The following is a 19,063-nucleotide window of genomic DNA, read 5'->3' on the forward strand; positions in this document are numbered from 1 at the left end:
ATACATTTTCCTGCCTTTATCCGCTTACTTAAAGAAAGTAAACTTACAGTTACTTCCTTAAAAACTCAGATCAATAAAAAAAATCTCTAAACTGACTTTAGATTTATTAAAAGAGGCACTAACCATAGAAGTTTTTTTAAAAGCCATAATATCAAACCATGTAACTAACCTCCTGGGGGTTCTTTAACACCGCTCAGCTCAGAAACTGCAGAAATTAACAAAAAATCTTATATAAATAGTACAGGAAATACAATGTAGATTTAAATTGGATATATGTGTATATATATATAGATATATATATCTATATATATCTATACACACACACACATATACGTAAATATTTAAGAGATCAGCAGTGGATTTTGAACCATCACCCACCCATAAGATACTTTAAGTGATTTTTTTGGAGCAGAACAACCATAAGATCTTAATCATTTGTGGCAATTAAAAGGCATTTGTAAACCATACAGGAAATGCTCCCCCCTAGGGAGTATTTTAAGGGAACAAAGAATGTTTTATACAAATGTAACCCAGCGATTACGACGTGAGCAATCTAAAAAAATTTCAGAGATTAACAATATTTAATGATTAACAGGATCCTTAGAGGAAACAAGTGTCTATGGAGTTGATCGGAATTTGATTTTCCTCCTTTTAATGTTTATGCGCATACACAGCATCCTTCCATACAAAAGTGTATGTATAAACCCACAAATGCTCTGAGGGTAAATAATACAGATAGATACCAAGAAGGTGCCAATTTAAGACTGGGAACCCAGATTTAGGCTCTGATGAAGAGGTGTGAGTAAAAGAAATTTGCTTTGCCTGGTGGAAGAAACCCAGGAGAGTGAGGCCGAAGACTGGCACATGGGGACCTCCCAGCAGAGTCCTACTCTTTCCCACACACGTTCCAGCTGCAGCTCCCACGCTTCAGGGCTCCGAAGCCCCTCCTTTCTTAGGTTAGCTGGTATGCAAGTAAGCAGTCAGCAAAAGCAGGTACCAAAAGTACTTCAATATTTGATCTGAATTCCACGCTACTGAAATTTCCTGAAAGCACTAGGGTTGTTCCATTCTTTGAGACATTTTAATTGTGATGGGGAATTGACTAGGAAATGAAAAGTTCAAGCACAATTTAGAATGAAGAAGAAAACAGAAAGAATTATCATCTCTTGGCTGGGGAGCAGGGAATTAAGTGATCAAATTAGGGAAGCAGAGAAATCAATTCTGGAGACCAGCTGACTCAGGTAGGAAAGGAACTGTCAACTAGTTTTAGAGGCTGTAGAGCAAATCTCAGGGTCAGAGAGCCTATCAACTCCCAAGTTTCACTGATGAAATCATGCTCCTCTATGAACTGCCTCATGCCCTGCACTCACAATATTTACAACACTTCTCCTACCCTCCTATGTCCAATACTACCCATCCTTCAAGTCCCAATTCAAATCTCATGTCCCAAATGAAGCTTTCTCTGATCCCCAATGAAATGTCACCTCTCCCTGTTTTGAACTACTTAGCTGGCATTTCGTGTAAGGTGCTCACCACTGCCTACCCTGTATTTTACATTTGTGATGGACATCTGAGCTCCCCTACTCACGCAGGTGCTCCCAAACACAGTACATGAATCTAATTCAGCTTTCTGCTGCTCTTCATATGTACAGGGCGCTTTGTACATAATAAATAGCCTTTTAGTAGGTACTGACAAAATACCTACTGAATGAATAAATAGATGGACACATCAACCAATGTACAAGTACTTCAGAGCAACAGGAAATTGAGGAGGAGCCGATAATCAGAAGTCAAATAAGGCAGAAGCTCCCCTCTGTAGGAGGTTACATGTCTTACGTGACTTAAAGCTCAGCCAATCTTCCTGGCTTTATGTTTTTGCCCGCTGTATTTCTGCTTTGAGCTACTTATTACGAATGTAATTTTTTTTTAAAAACCTGGTAGCTGTGTTATTCCAGGGCCCCCATTAGAATTTTAAGTTCTCTGAGTGCAAGTCGCATCCTTCCTGCTCACTCCTGGATCTTCAGACCCAGCTCAGCACCTTAACATAGCAAGTGCTCAACAAACACTTGTTGAATAAACCTCAAAATCATTTTACATAATGCACTTAAGGAGGAAAAACTAAAAGGTCTAATGGTTCCTTAAAATGTCCATAATAGAGAAGCCACAAAAATTAAATACAGATAAATGTCAACACCGAAAACTCCTAGTGATTTCATCTTCTAGGTTTCAAGTTAGAGTAATCTTTACAATTCAATAAAAAAGCAGCATTTGGACTTTGGACTAAATAGAATTCAAACACTAAAAACAAACTCATCTTCCAGGTTGCTTGAGGACTCAGAGCTCACACAACATACTGGCCATGGCTCAGTTTCTTGAACAATCATTTTCCTTCAAGGAAAAGATCAGCCCCCAAGTCCTGTGCTGTGGTTCTTTTCTTTCACATTGATTGTGTTATTACAACTATCTACAGAAGAGGTTAGTAAAGCAGTCATTTCTGAAAAATTGATTATTGAGCCCAGTGAGACTAATATGTAAGGGCTATTAATTATATGAAGTAATGCCAGCTTTTACTTGGTAACGATAACTAATCTCCAGAAGCCTGTTTCTTAGGTTAGAGTCTGCCCTGCAGCCACTAGGCATCAGACCCCAAATGTTCATGGAAAGGCAGGTTTCTGGTTAGCCCTAAAAACAAAACAGAACCAGAAATAATAATATCTTCAAATGTGTATTTTCATTAGCCAAAAAAATTAATACAACTGTCTGAACAAAAAGTATAATGTTTTCTACAAAATGGTGAATAAATTTAAAACACAGATGTATAGGGGTTAAGAGTCCAGACTTAAATAAATAAACAAACAAACAAATTTCTTATAAAGGAAGATCACAACATGTACAAAGAGAGACCACAGGACGGTGAACCCCCAAGTACTCATCACCCAGCTTCAGCAAGTACCAACTCGTGGCCAGCCTTGTTTCCTCCACACCCTGCCCACTTTCCCCCGACCCACTGTGGATTATTGTGAAGTGAATCCCGGCTTCATGTAATTTCCTTTACTATAACTATTTCAACACTTCAAAGGGCACAGACTTTGAGTCAGACAGACCAGGCGTCCAGTGCAGGCTCCGCCAACTCCTAGCTGGGTAACCCTGGGCAAGTGGAGTGAACTTCCTTGAGCTTGTCTTCTATCTGCAAAATGGAGACAGAAATCCCGACTTCTCAGGAAGACAGTGTGGATGAAATGAGGAACTGAGCCTAGCGCTGGCACACAGAAAGGAGTCAACAGGGCGCTGCGGCTAGAATGCCTACTGTGCTAGCACGTTAAGGCAGGACTCTCTCTGACTCACTTCCAATAAGGCTCACAAAGGACAAAAGAGATATCGAGTGTTCCCATATAGTAACAAGAGATGCTAAAACCCTCTGTGCTAAGCTTGTAGAGACACTAACCAAAAACTGATTTATGACCCCTTAGAACAATATTCACCTCCGGGAATTTAAGTGTAAAGAGGTCCAGAAAGTCTCTTCGGATAAGGTCGCTGGAGTGCTATGGGGTTTCTACCACCACTCATGAGGGAGAGGAGAAGGTACTTTCCTACCACCTTAAACCCCCAAGAGAAAGGGGGTTTTAGGGGGGGAACCCTGGAGAACGTAACCTACCTGGCCCGGAAGCTGTGGGGATATAAAGCCTGGTGTCTGACCCGAGCCTGATCACAGGCCCCCAGGCAGAAGCAGGAAGGAGCAGCCCGCGGCCGAGTGGAGGGCAGCTCTGGAAGCAAGCAGCGCTCTGCAGCAGGGCAAGGGGCCCCTCCCCACTGCTGGCTTCCCAACCTGACGCAGGCCCGAGCTGGGGAAGGCAAGATTTATTTTTTTAATCAAGTTCAAAGGAAACACTTTGAGTACTGAAATCAGACTCCTCTTATAATCTAAAGCAATAGAAAAAGTTACAGAATATTTATCATGTATTATAGGACATACGTGTGTGATATTTATAGGATATATATTCCATCCAGAAACAATCAAAGAAAGACTCCACAGAACGAGCTCAAAGGGGGAACGGGGAGAAAAAAGTAAGTCTTTCCCCTTTTACCCCTTGATGTTTAGCCCTTTCGATCTAACAGTTACATTATACGTTCAATAGCGGCACAAGAGTATGAAAGAAGAGTAAAGAATCCCTTTAGAAAGCTGAATGAAACGCACACAGGAGTACAAACGGTAAGTTGTATAAACAATGTATAATCAAATACTAAACTATGTCACTTCTAAAGAGAATAAAATTTCTTAAGACATATTAGAAAAGCTGTTCTCTTTTGATTCCTTTTGTTCATTGATTTTTCATTGAGTAACAGCACCTAAGTGATGCTTCCATGAAGGATTCTTCCCACTCTTCCCCAAAGAATGGAACAAGGAGGAGGAAGTGAAAATTGCTAAAGAGACAGGAACAGATAGAAAAAATGGGGATGATCATGTGCCCCAAGATTATCAATTCAGGGAGAGCAATTCCACACGCAAGGCCCTATGTTAAGCACTAAAATAACACTCACAGGGACAAAGTAGGTTTTCTGGCCTTGCAGGAATTTGAGCGAGACATACAGTAACAGTGAGAGATGAATGTACAGTCTTCCGGAATGGGGAAGGTACAGCAGAGAATTGAAAATAGCCAAAGGCCCAGTAAAGAATCTTTGTAAAGGCCTCTGTGAAGTCAGGTAAAGCAAATTCATGGCTGTTTAAAAACTTAGCTCTTAGTCAATCCTCTGTAGATTCTGACACCAGCCTTCCTTCATTGGTTCTGGAAGCGTGTTTCACTTAAGATTGGTATTTCTTCTGGGGCAAGACTTATTTATTACTTTCAACTACGGAAGCACTATACTGACCTTTATAATAGAAGTGTGATCACTCTTTTGAATTATAAGTAGGCACGAATTCATTCTTGGAAAACATTAAATGCCAAACCAGAGCTACCTGCACTTAAATTATAAGGTGTCTAAACAACTGAGACTCTTCCATGGCATTAAAGGCATCCCAGTGTCACCCACCTGTATGAACAAAGGTTTCAATCCTCATCCAGAACTTGCCATCCCCTTAGCTTATGGTGTGAACTCTAGACAATCCAGCTCTCTGTTTCAGCACTAACGAGCCACAACCTAAATTAGCCACAGAACATACTGTGCACGATCTATAGAGGGTTGGTATTCATTTTCAGCGTGCTACCTCAGGTTTTCTGTTGCTATTACAACACAGCTGATAAGCCTATTTTTTGTAAGATAGATAATGATGGAAAGTTAAGTCTAAATTTTCAATTCCGACCTACTGAAACTGTGAGTAATTGACTAGTGTAAGTCAAGGCAATCAAATTTATTTTTGGTTATGAATCACAGAACAGCTTACTTTTCAAATAAAAATCCAGAGAACTAGATTATTTCCCAGAATGAAAAGTAACAAGTAAGAGGGTGTGTGTGCACACACATGCACATGGGGGTTTTGCCAGTTTTCCATCTTGAAGCCACGATATAACACGATAATCACCAACTGCATTCTCACTGTCTAAATCTATGAATAATGCGTGGATAATCTAGCATGACCTAAACAAGAAATTAATTGTGATGTAACTCAAGTTCAACAATCAGTCATTTACAGTAAATTAATTTTTCAAGGTAATTTTTGCAGTTCAAAAAATATCTTGGACAGAAGGCAAGAAGAAAGAACATGCAAAAAAAAAAAAAAAAGCAGTTTGTTTCCCACCGTTAAAGAAGACAGATTCCTCAAAGGTAGTAGCTCTGCTGTCCTATAATCAACAATCCTTTAAAATAAAATATGGCCAGTCTGAACCAACAGGATGAATAAAAAAGTATCTTTCATTTAACTATGATTCACTTTTACAATTATTATCTACTCTGAAAGAATCTACTTCAAACATGACTTTTTCCCCCAGAGCAAGAGGACTGTAGGTTACACAGAAGTCAAAGAAAAACCTAGATAAACCTCTAGGAGGGACAAAACATAAGAGAGATGTGATTCTTCCCGTTAAGCCAATGAAGCCACCTAGATATAAAGGAAAGAACTTCTTCCTTTCTTTCTCCTTCTTATCCTCAAGTCTGAAAACTAAACCCCCAGAAGCATTTTTATCTAAGGACAAAGAAATGATAAGACTCCCGGAGGAAAAATATAAGAAACGACCATAAAGTACAGCAAATGACTTTTGAATAAATGTGCCAGAATTAAGACATACAAATGGATGTTGCCCCTTCAAAGTCATTACCTTGGACACTATATACTTAATCCAATGATGCTGTTATAGGCACTTTGGAATTTGTTTCAGAGCTTAGAATTTGCCAGATCCTTAAAAATAGCAAATATTCGTCTTTTCGGGTTTGATATAGCAATAGTCAAAAGTCCTCAGAGTAGCTGTGCTTTCTTTGCAAAGCCTTTCCTGATCTCCCAAGTCCAGGTTCCATGCCCCCTCCTATGATCACTGTCTTTCCCCCAGCAGAGATCTTTTCACTCAGTGCTGGAATTGCTTACTTACTTACCATCTGTCACCCTGGCAAAACCGTAAACTTCATAGGAGCAGGGAACTTATTTATTATTATACTCACAATACTAGAATAATGCCTAGAAAATTACAGGCACCTGAATGACACAGAAATACTGCACGTTACAATCTACTATAACACAAGATGGTTTGGAAAACTGTCTCTATTTACCCTCCCCACTCCTCTCTGAAAAGAGTACCATACTTCTCTGTGTGATTATACACCTATATGGAGGGACTATTACTTTATATAATACCTGGGAGGTAAAAGTGGTTGGATCGGATGATTTTCATTACTTCTTTTTGTATGGGAAAAAAAAAAAGCAAAAATCATGATTATATCCTCACAGACTAAAAGTGTTTAACTTTTCACTCTCAAATTTGCAAGCATAATAACATCTTACCTAGTTGCAACATCTTTATAGTGTCCCTGTAGGCTTGCATCACCAGCTTGAAATGGCGGTAAAGTGGATAGCACAAAACTCTTCTTCCAAAAGACACCAGGATTTCATGAACATTAGTCCAAGTCTGTGAAGTATCATTTAAATGAGTAATCGTTTCCATATTACACAAAACAAAAGCACACAATGAAATGTAAAACTATTCTCAATTAAAAACTAAGTTTGGATCAACATGAAGCCAAGTGGAAGACAAATACAAAGCCGTGAAGTGAGACTCTTTCTGTAAACCTTACAATAAAATTTTTATCTCAGTCTTTGTAATTTCTCATACTTTATCAACGTATCACAAATGCTCCTTAGAAATCACATACGTAGCAGGAAAGTTTTAAAAAGTCTTTTAAGAATTACCAATATGAATGTAAAACACATGGCACTAACAAAATACAGATGCACATAAAAGACATTTCTAAATGATATATGTTTCATGTTTTTGTCTTTTAGGACCATTCGAGATAATGCAGATGAAAAATATAGAACTCCTTAGTGAAGTGTGTTCTCAGTTCCCCCTTCCCCCTCTTTTGATTTTTTGTTTTTTGGGTTTTTTTGCTTTGGGCATGAGTGATACATGGTATTTACTTCAGTAATTTGCTTTCACTTTTCAAAGAGAAAACTACTCATTTCTGGAAAAAAGGTTTTATCCTGGATGGTACTGGTTAATGGTCATGATACCATTAACAATGCAAAACTTACCAAAAACACTAAACAAAGACGATTTTCTACAAAATTGTTTTTTAATTGGGTTTTGATTAAAAATGTATTAAAAATGTAACCCATATATAAAAATTAAAAAATTAAAAGTAAGGGAGTATACATCATTTCCATGTATATTCATCCTTAACAAATGAGTGATCTGATTATGAATACTGAGTACCCAACAGAGGATACTTTATATCTAAAAAGGAATGATGAATTTCTAAAAACTTCTGGCAAAAAACTAAACACTTATAAAAGTTTGACAGAGCTAGTTACATGTCTGGCAATTCTAAGTTATCTCAAAAACAATAAAAATGTCAAAATAAAATCATAAATAGGTGAATCTCTTCATGTAGACTTTTATAACTAAACTATTAAATTATCTAGTCACCAACTACTTTGTTTTCAATATTGGAATAATCAATGCAATTATTACAAAAGCCAGTTTCTCCATTATATGCTGATTATGGAAATATGTAGAACTCAAGGGAAGTCCAGAGAACAGCACTTCTCCATCTTAAATATGCATATGAACTCCTGGAGATCTTGCTAAAGATTCTAACTCAGAGGGTCTGGAATGGGATTCTGACTCTCCATCAAGCTCCCAGCAGAGGACACTGGTCAAGCTGTTGGTTCATGGACATTCACGAATAGCAAGATTCTTTGCTAAAGTTAAGTGTTTCAGTTCCTGTTTACATGTTATCTATTATTTGAATAAAGTGATGCCATGAAACAACTTTGATTTTCCAACTTAAAATGTACACTGTCTAGGATTCAAACTGGAAAAAAAACAGAAACAAAACTAGTTGCCTTAATAGATGATGCTATGATCAACTGTTTAAATAAACACTGTTTTAAAGCTTCTGATTTGATGGACAACAGTGTGTTCAAAACTAGTAAATTTATTTACTTTATTTTTTAAAATATTTATTTATTTATTTTGGCTGCACCGGGTCTTAGTTGCAGCATGCAGACTCTTAGCTGCGGCATGCGGACTTCTTAGTTGCGGCATGCATGAAGGATCGAGTTCCCCGACCAGGGATTGAACCTGGGCCCCCTGTATTGGGAGCGCGGAGTCTTACCCACTGAACCACCAGGGAAGTCCCAAAACTACTAAATTTAAAGATACCATTCTTTGCTATATTCGGTGAGCCCTACACAACTATTTTCTACAAAATAGATATAAAAGCAATTATTACTATACTATAAGAGTTATCAGATCTAAACATACTAACTGTAGGACCTAGGATAAGTTATTTAAGCTATATGATCTAAGTTTCTTCATCTGTAAAATACCAATAATTCTATCTCACAGACTTCAATAGAAAGGAATAGGTGAAGTAATATACATAAAAGGCTTATTAGCACAGCCCCTCGTAGTAAGTGACACTTAGTAGTAGTATCACCTAGGTTTTCTGCCCATCTTTGAGCTCTGAGCCCTAATATATACCGACTTACATACACGCCTCAAACTCAACCCAACATCTTCCTGCAACGGACAGTATACCCATTCCTTCTCCAAACTTCCAAGATACCCTACACCTGGCCTTATTAGTGTACTATGATTAGAGTAAAAGTAACAAATAAAATCAGTTTTATTAAAAAGATGGAAAAAAACTTTGTACAATAAAGCTACCACTTTTAAAAAGTCAAGGAATTGCTTGAATTACCCCAAATGAGTTAATAACAACAAAAAAAAAAACTCTGAACAAACAAAATCTAAACAACTGCAACTGACAATCATACCTCAAACCAGCAGAGTGTTGGACTCAGTTTTCTGATATTCCATGCGGATTCAACCTTTATTTGTTTTGAAGAAAAGGATAGTGTCACATTAGAGGTAAAGTCATTCAAAACTAAAGCAAATATATCCGCTTATTCAACTAGTATATAAATAGTATTGACATATGTAAAACCTAAGAAGCATCTACGACTGCAGGAAAATAATGGCTTTACTGATGTCAAGGAGATCAAGGCAAGTTTCTGCCTACTTTCCTTGGAAATTTATAAAGTAAAGCTGTTGCACTGATAAGGGTACCAGAACACAAGAGCACATAAGCAAGGGCTTTGAAACTAAAGCAAAGCAATGCATGCTCAATTTCTGTCCTTCTCAACTAGGTTACCTGCCTCCCAAATATTCTATAAATAATCTACCAAAAGACTCAAAGATAATGTTGAAGTGCTCTTTCTGGCACTTAGAAAGCTGCTCAAGAATTTGGTCTTCCAGAGAATGCCTGTGAGAATAAGTGCATTCTAGAGAAGATCCTGAAGTTGCAAGACTTCATGATTTCAAATACGTGAATCCAAGAATCAAATCAAAAATGCGAAGTTATATCGAGCATAACTAAACACTCTCACTCATCTTCTCAAGCAGTATGAAGCACTTTTTTGTCAACGAAAACATTTGCGCTGATTATCATATTCTAAAAAGATGAGCGGAAACAAAACCCATTTTCAGTTATAGTATGCCCTTGTTACACTCATTAATATTCATTTTGGAGACAAATGCCAATCTCAAAAGTCACCTTTGAAATTTTCAGAATCCCAGCAGCAAAAAGTTTGGCCCATATCAAATCCTTATCCTAACACTATGCTCATGCTATGATGGTGAGTGAGAAAAGCAGGTTAAATAATAGTATATACATTATAACCCAATGTAAATAGACGTACACAACGAAAGAAGCCTAGGAGAGAAACACCACCTCGTAAGTGCGGCTACCTCCGATGGCTGAGATGACAGGAAATTTTAACTATTTTCTTCCTGTGTGTATTTCTCTTCACAATGATATGAATTATTTGTGTAATTTAAAAAGAGGGAGGGGGAGGGGCATGATGGCGTAGGAGATTAACAGGTACAAACTACTATGTATAAAATAAATACAAAAAGATAGTGTACAGCACAGGGAAATATAGCCAATATTTTATAACTTTAAATGGAGTAAAATGTATAAAAATACTGAATCACTATGTTGTAAACCTGAAATACTGTAAATCAACTTTTACTCTAATTTAAAAAAAATTCTTAATAAAATAAATAAATGAAAAACAGGGAACCATATGCATAGCTCAAAAATAATCCCTTGAGCAAAGACTACTATAAACAGATGCAGGGACACATTAACTGGAAATTTTGTTTTGTTTTGTTTTGTTTTGTTTTCCAGCCTTTTTTTAAATATATGCAACCAGTGACATAGGTGAGAAAGAAGTTTATCTCTTCATTTACAAAATCAAGTGTGGTTTAAGAAGAGATACAATACAGTCTATATTTTTTAAAAAAGATCATTTAAGAAACAACATACTTTACAAAAGGATTTACTTTTACAATAGGATTTCACCGAATACCAAAAAGATACAATCCAGGTTTTTAAAATCTGATTTACATACGATTTTTCAGAAGTACACACACTATTTAAATTGAGGAACACCTGCAGATAAATGCTCACATTCCTTTCTTTATAAAGAACCTTACATCTGTTAACGGACAGCTCAGAGAAAGACTAGAAATGGGTATAGTAAAGTTTACCCCTTGCCAATGTCAAGTGTCATGTAGCAACAGCTCTCTCATTTGGTCAGTTCATCTCCTAAAAGAGATGAGAGCTCAGGATATCCCTTTTCTCTACCCTCAGCTTTACTTCCGTACTCTGCTATTTGGCAGAGACTAAAGCCAAAAGAGAAGAAAAAAAGACCAAATAAAAACATTATTGGTACCCATCACCAACACACCTGTGCACCTCCGCCCAGAGTGTCACTAAGCAACTAATCACGACTGGTCTCACTCATGACATTAATACAGTTTACTCCGTACAACAGTCTATGGTAACCTGCACAGACACACGTGCACTTACATTCTTCTCTCCTTCGGTGACACGGGTTTCATAGCAATATGCCAGAAGGATATCAATCAAACTGTAGTACACCTGACGACAGGCTCTCTTGTCCAGCAGGTAAGATTTATTGACAAATTTTCGCAGCTGATATTTCTCTTCTTCAGAAAAAGACACTAGAATAAAATGCATTTAAAAATTAGTTCCATTACGTGCTGTAAAACCCCCACTGCAGAAGATTCGTCAAAATTATAACTTGGATTACAGAAGCTGAAATAAAAGTTATTTAACTCTGGACACAGAAACAACTTTTTAACTAGACCTCACAGTTTTATTAAGAGCTATGTATTTGCTTAAATCCTAGTAGGGCTAAAAAAAAGAAAAAAATGTCTAAACAATATCTATTCCTTATTTCCAGACCGCCCCCCCCAGCCCCTGATCTTTTCCCGCTACACTGTTCCGTACTCAAGGCAGCTAAATGACAGAGTTATTGACTTTCAGATAATTACATTTTGACAACAGAAAACATATAATAGCTAAATGAAACACTCTGTAAATATTCATTATCTACTGTGAAAGTTCTGTACAAAGAAACGGAAATATTCCCATGTATTAGTCAATTTTAAGGGCATAGTATTTTTTTAATATTATTTACACAGAGAAACAAAGTTTTACATAAATATGCAAATGTGACCATACCACACATATCAGACTTGTGGGAAGAGGAAGTTTCCTTTTCTCCTTTTGCTTGGCACCCTGTTTCCATCCTTATCAACCGCCTCTCCCATGTTAAAAAAAATCTAGTATATATCACTTCACATTTTTCTTTACAACCAGACACACAAATGTGTATACAAGCAAGTTGATACCTTTCCCCACCCAGAGAATTAGATTTTTTTTTTTCCATCTAGCCTATCTCACTCAACAATAGCTCTGGGAAATCCCCCCAAGTCACTTGGTACTTAGCTAATTTTGTAAAGGAGTAGAATACTCCACGGTGTAGCATGCTCTATCCAACCACTCCCCCTACTGATGGGCATTCACTCTGCTTCCAGCTTTATGCCACTGCTAATAATGCTGCAATAAATGTTATATCATATGTCACTGGATACCGGAGGCTTTATTTCCATAAAACATATTCCCGAGTAGATTTACTGGGTCAAAAAGTTCATCTGTTTTTAAGAGATACTTTATTTAAGGGCTACAACTCTCCTTTCTAACGGTCATGGATAGAAGTTCCTTTTCCTACACATATCTCTTGCCCGCTCCCAGCAATAAATGCTTTTTTAAAAATCATTTCCAGGGGACTTCCCTGGTGGTCTGGTGGTTAAGAATCCGCCTTCCAATGCAGGGGACGCGGGTTCGATCCCTGGTCGGGGAACTAATAAGATCCCACATGCCACGGAGCAACTAAGCTCGCGGGCCAAAACTACTGAGCTCGCACGCCTCAACCAGAGAGCCTGCGTGCTGCAAACTACTGAGCCCATGTGCTCCGGAGCCCGCGTGCCACAGCTAGAGAGAAGCCCGTGTGCTGCAACGAAGAGACCACGCGCCGCAACAAAAGATCCCACATGCTTCAATGAAGATCCTGCATGCCGCAACTAAGACCTGATGCAGCCAAATAAATAAAAATCAAAAGAAATTAAAAAAATCAAAATCATTTCCAGTTTAATGGATACGAAGTGACTGTGGTAAGAAAAATTCTAAAATGACCCCCAATGAGTCACATCATTTGAGTGTGGGCAGGACCTGCAACTTGCTTCTATTTAAAAAAATATGCCAACGATGTTATGATTATTATGATTATGTTCCATTATCAGCAGACTGGAGCCAGAGACTCGCCTGCTGATTTTAAAGAACTAAGATGCCATGTTGTGAGGGAGCCACATGGCAGGGAGCTGTGGGTTCCTCTAAGATCTGAGAGTGACCCCGGCTGAAAGCCAGCAAGAACATGGGGGGCCTCAGTTCTACAGCCGCAGGAATCAAATTCTGCCCACCATCATGTGAGCCTGGAAAAGGACCCTGAACTCCAGAAAGGATCATGGTTGCCAACACCTATTTTTAAAAAAAAGAAAAAGAAAAGATGGCCACAGTTGTTTATATCCTTCCAAGACCCTGAGCAGAGGACCCAGCTAAGCCATGCCTGACTCCTGACACGTGGAAACTGAGTCAAATTAGAACTGTGTTTCTGATTTGTGGTAACGTGTCACGCAGCAAGAGGAAACTAATACAGTGACATATCATTGTTACTTCAGTTAGTATTTCTCTAACTGCTAAACTTTGAACATTATTTCATAGGTTTGTTGGCAATTTGGATTTGCTCTCTTGTAAATTACCCATGAGAATATGTCTTGCCCAGGTTTTTCTGGATGGCTTGTCAAATATTTAAGAACTCGTCTATTATGGATATGAACCCCAGTCATCTCTCCAAATCTACGGCATCTCTACTGACTTTGTTTAGGGGATCTTCTGCCATTGAATTATTTATGTTTGTGTGTAGTCCAGTATATCTATCTTTTTTTTTTCACCAGACTGAATTTATAGCCTTTGATAAGGTTTCCCCAATCCCTGAATTGTACATGGAGTCTCTCAGCTTTTCTTTAAGATTTACTTGTTTTCTCTTTTAAATTTAAGTCTTTAAAACGAAATTGAGTTATTTGTAGTGAGGTGGATGGACCTAGAGTCTGTCATACAGAGTGAAGTAAGTCAGAAAGAGAAAAACAAATACCGTATGCTAACGCATATATATGGAATCTAAAAAAAAAAAAAAATGGTACCGATGAACCTAGTTGCAGGGCAGGAATAAAGACGTAGACATACAGAATGGACTTGAGGACACAGGGTGGGAGGGGGAAGCTGGGGCGAAGTGAGAGTAGCATCGACATATATACACTACAGAATGTAAAATAGTTAGCTAGTGGGAAGCAGCAGCATAGCACAGGGAGATCAGCTCGGTGCTTTGGATGACCTAGACGGGTGGGATAGGGAGGATGGGAGGGAGGCTCGATAGGGAGGGGATATGGGGACATGTGTATGCATATGGCTGACTCACTTTGGTGTACAACAGAAACTAACACAGTACTGTGAAGCAATTACACTCCAATAAAGATCTATTAAAAAATAAATCAATAAAATTAAAAAAAATTTAAGTCTTTAATCCATCTGAAAGCTATTTTTTCAAGTTTTAAGATTTTCGTGAATTCCAGATGAAGAGTTAATTGTGCCAGCACAGTCTGTTCGGTAATCCATCTTTTCCACGGTATTGAACCACCGATTTTATCAAATAAATCTGCTGCTTTTCTTGCTAAAAACTACTTCCAAGCACTTTCGGGTTTTGTCACCTGCAAATATAATATTTTTCCCCATTCCCAATAAATTACTGACAGAAGAGTGAGAAGCTATTTCTTTTTATGTATCAGTCACCTTACCAAATGTTGGCTACCCAGGCCAAAAAACTAAGATATTTAATAAATGCTAATGATTAAAAAAAACACCTTTATGTCTATATTGGGAAGGCAAGCAAGTCTAAGACTGTAGTTCCTTCCAAGTTGCCTTTAATGTCTACAATTTACGTAAGCTATCATAAAATATATATCTTCTCAAGTTAACAAAACATGAGCATTATCAGTTCCTCATTACTATACATAGAAAGTAAAATACGTCTTGTCTTAGAGCAAGATTTACAGAGAGAGTAACAGCTAATCACATAGATGTGCTGAGTTCCTAGTTAGTATGAGTAAAATACAGCCTACTACTTTCTTACAATAATTTTTAAAGAAACTTAAGCATCTAGATATATTGTCACCGCTAAATCAGAGCGTTATCGATCTCTTCCCTTGCAAAGTAATCCTTAATTTTCCTTCCATGTCTTATCAGACAACCACTTTCAAATTCACTTGAAAAGCTGTTCAACCCAGTCACGAGGAGCATTCAGCTTCTAGTACCAGTGCATATCAGAGCAATGCCAAAAGAACTCTGAAGCCTTTTTCTCCAGGTTTTAGAACTGTCCATTATATGCAAGTCAAAACAGGCTAAACTGCTGTATCAGACAGACCCAAAATACGGTGGTTTCAGTAAGACAGAAGTTTTTCTCTCATGCTACTAATCGGAGTGAACGACCCAGGATGGGTGGGCATCACAGTCTCCACCATATGACTTCCATTTATGGTCCAAGATGCTGTTTCAGGTTTTAAAATTTTCCAGCCAGTGGGAAAGCAGAAGAAGAGGAGGACAAACACCTCCTTTCTAAAGACTTGATCCGGAAAGTGCACACAGCAAGCACTGCCACTCACTTCCCATCATCGAAGACTTAGTCTCATGACCACACCCAGGCGCAAGGAAGGAAAGGAAACTCGGCCGCTAGCCAAGTGGGCATGAGCCCAGCTCTAACTCAGGAAGCCTCTTTTTAGAAGGGTTAAAAAAAGACACGTGTCTCTGACACCTTCTCAGAGACCCAAAATTATTAAACTGCCTTTTTTAATATTCCCAAAGCACCCTCTTGATACCTAGTCAAGCCCCAGTCCCTTTCTGTCTCTGCTCGACAAAAGATTGCCCTTCTGTTCATCACAACTGGGCAAAAGCCAGAAGGAAAAGAATATGATTGTTTACTCCCACATAATGGTCCCTTTTCACCTATCGTTTTCCAAACTCACTTCTGTACTCTCTTAGGAGCCTTAAGTTTAACATGGCTTCTTTTTGCTGTAAGGCTTCCTTCCAGCACTTTTTAGCAGCCTGTGCTCTGGGGGAAAAAATCTTAAATACACTTACTAGAAATTATGAGAAGCGATATTCCTTTACTCACTAAAATACACTTAGTGCCAAAAAAAAAAACCCAACAAGGTTTTGACATAAAATATGTATTTTTTTCAACCATGTTAAAAACCCTATGTTTAAAAAAAAGTTTTAAATGTATTTCTACAAGCATTGCTTACATAAACAACAAATAACTATGAGAATGTATTTATTTAATTTGCTGGCCAGCAATATAAAGAAATGTGTATATTTTTAAACTTAATGCAGGCGAGTGTCAAGTGAAGCATTCTTTAAAGACTGACATTCAAAAAAGAAATTCATGTGACAGATCAACTGGGTGTTGAGTGTCCCATTACGGGGCTCGTATGAAGATTTCTCAATTTAAAGAGAAGCTCTCGGTTCACTTAAAGTGGTCTGATGTAAGGAAACTGTAAGAAGGAACATTTCTTCACTACATGAAGAACGTATTATCTCACAAAGTATTTGAAGACCCCTAGAAGGGCTGAGACGGTATTCCCTTAGGTACAGTTTTGGAGACGTTCATTAGTTTAGCTAATAGGAAAGTGCCAGGTGTCCGTGACCACAGTATCTCACTAGAGAAAAAGCCTTTAGATCCTAGTTGGTTAATAAAGACTTCTGCTTCCATGGAAGTCTGAATCACACGGTAAGTGTGCCCAGAACCGCTGAACGACACATCAACTCATCCACATGTTTACTCCTTACTCTTTGGTCATCACACCTGTTCAATGATTTGTAAAGGATGACCTGGGAACTGTGGGTTCTGATGTTACATGACCCACAAGTAAGTGCTTCCACATCTCACGGGTCACTTCCCACAACCGTACACACAAGGAAGGCCGACTTGAATGTACTCTTCCGAATTCTTGAATGCTGGGCGCCCCTAACTTTCCTTTAAAACACCACCACTGGGACTTCCCTGGTGGTGCAGTGGTTAAGAATCCGCCTGCCAATGTAGGGGACACGGGTTCGATCCCTGGTCCGGGAAGGTCCCACGTGCCGCGGAGCAACTAAGCCCACACGCCTAGAGCCTGGGCTCCACAACAAGAGAAGCCACTGCAATGAGAAGCCTGCACACCACAACAAAGAGTAGCCCCCGCTCGCCGCAACTAGAGAAAGCCCGTGTGCAGCAACGAAGGCTCAACGCAGCCAAAAAAAATAAGTAAAATTAAAAAAAAAAAAAAATATATATATATATATATATAAATAAAATAAAATTTTAAAATTAAAAAAAATAAAACACCACCACCTTTTTCTGAGTGGTTTTGAGCTCCATTCTGGCCTAAGTACTTCATTAATAATACACAGAAGTATTTAAATTCTGAAATTCAAAGAAACCAGAGATCATAAATAACAATAACAACAGCCTGGGAAATCACTACAGAAACCAAAAGTCTGAGCTCCCCCAGGCCTTTTTTATTAGAGCTGTAAATAGTATCACCCAAAGGGGATCTTGGGGAGGTTTGCACACAGTCAGGTCTAACCAAGCAGCAACGCCAGAAATAACTACAGACACGGTGCCAGCAATACTTGGATGATTGCCACCACAAGTAACATTTGTCAAGCATTCGTATGACTTAGCTACACGACAAAGCAACTTTGCTATATATTGATAGTTCACAACATTTCGGTTAATTATACCTCTATACATAATATACAGTCAAACAAAAGCCAGCTTAAAGCTCAGTTCATTTGGGGAAGAAACTGGTGCCCTAACACTGAAGCAAAGGGCCCAGGACCAACTCCCAACGTGAAAAGTCCCATCAAAACATTTGAGGACTACCCAGGGGCTCCCATCAAAGTGGAAAGTGACCTTGTCACTTCACTTCGAACATCACCTCATTTTGTTACTTTTAAATCTTCTCTTCTGCCTAATTCCCCTCCCAAACATCCCTGTCTTCCATGGGTCAACAATTAAATCATCCATGAGCTGGCTCCTCTCAGAGGAATGCAAATGCATTACATTGTCTACTTTCTGGAAACAGATCAAGGGAATCAGAAGAAAATGTGCTGCATTCAAACCCTTGGCCCACATGGGCAGCTCCACAGTGCTGCAGCTTTCAGGGCTGATGCTGACAGCTCCGCAAACACTGGTGCCAAACAGGATGTCCCTGGTAGGAAGTTCATTGACTATAAATGTTATGTGGTGTCATAACAAGCAATCGTGTGCCAAGATTCTTGGGCTGAGATTAACCACTGAGAGACAACATGGGAAATGCGGGAAGTCCATCCTCGTGAAACCAGAGCTCAGTGGGAGTACAGCATTTAACACTTCCATTTACAAGCCTTTGGGGAGGAAGATCCGGATCATTACAAAATTGAAGATGGCAATGAAAGTCTCCGTGTTGTAACTCAGGGCGACGATGAAAATGACAAGAGTCATAACCTTGTCTTTGGCAAGGCAAAGACGGGGGGCAAAGTTCACCACCTAAGGCTTATCTGGAAATCAAGACAATCCAGCTTAATATTTTATGAGGAGGAATCAAAGGTGCACCCCTCACCTGCACCATTATATATGCCTGGCAACGTGCCACTGCAGTGACAGAGAGGAAGGCCTGGGAGGCAAAGAAGAAAAAAGAGGAAGAGGAGGGAGGGAAAAACTACAGCAGCATCACGCTGCTTGAGTGAGCTGAGAACTTTAAGGTTTATTTTTTGGTTTATTTCTTTTTTCTCCTATTTGAGCCTGGTTCGACACACTTCAATTCATGCCTCCAGTTCTGGGTGTCTCAAATATTTGAACAAGAAAAAGAAACTGAAAGAGGAATCATGTTAAAGAAGTTCCCCTTAA

The 19,063-nt window shown here is 38.6% G+C and overlaps 1 protein-coding gene across 1 annotated transcript in view; it reads right to left on the minus strand.

Annotated features, from left to right (window-relative positions):
- The window catches only part of SHQ1 (SHQ1, H/ACA ribonucleoprotein assembly factor), an 87,369-nt gene that overhangs the window by 46,073 nt on the left and 22,233 nt on the right, over nt 1-19,063 (minus strand). Inside the window, 3 exon segments of the mRNA XM_061195536.1 lie at nt 6,932-7,055; nt 9,428-9,481; nt 11,527-11,681. Of these exon segments, the coding sequence (XP_061051519.1) occupies nt 6,932-7,055; nt 9,428-9,481; nt 11,527-11,681 (333 nt within the window).

The sequence above is a fragment of the Eubalaena glacialis genome, chromosome 7 (genome assembly GCF_028564815.1).
Source record: "Eubalaena glacialis isolate mEubGla1 chromosome 7, mEubGla1.1.hap2.+ XY, whole genome shotgun sequence".
Lineage (NCBI taxonomy): Eukaryota > Metazoa > Chordata > Mammalia > Artiodactyla > Balaenidae > Eubalaena > Eubalaena glacialis.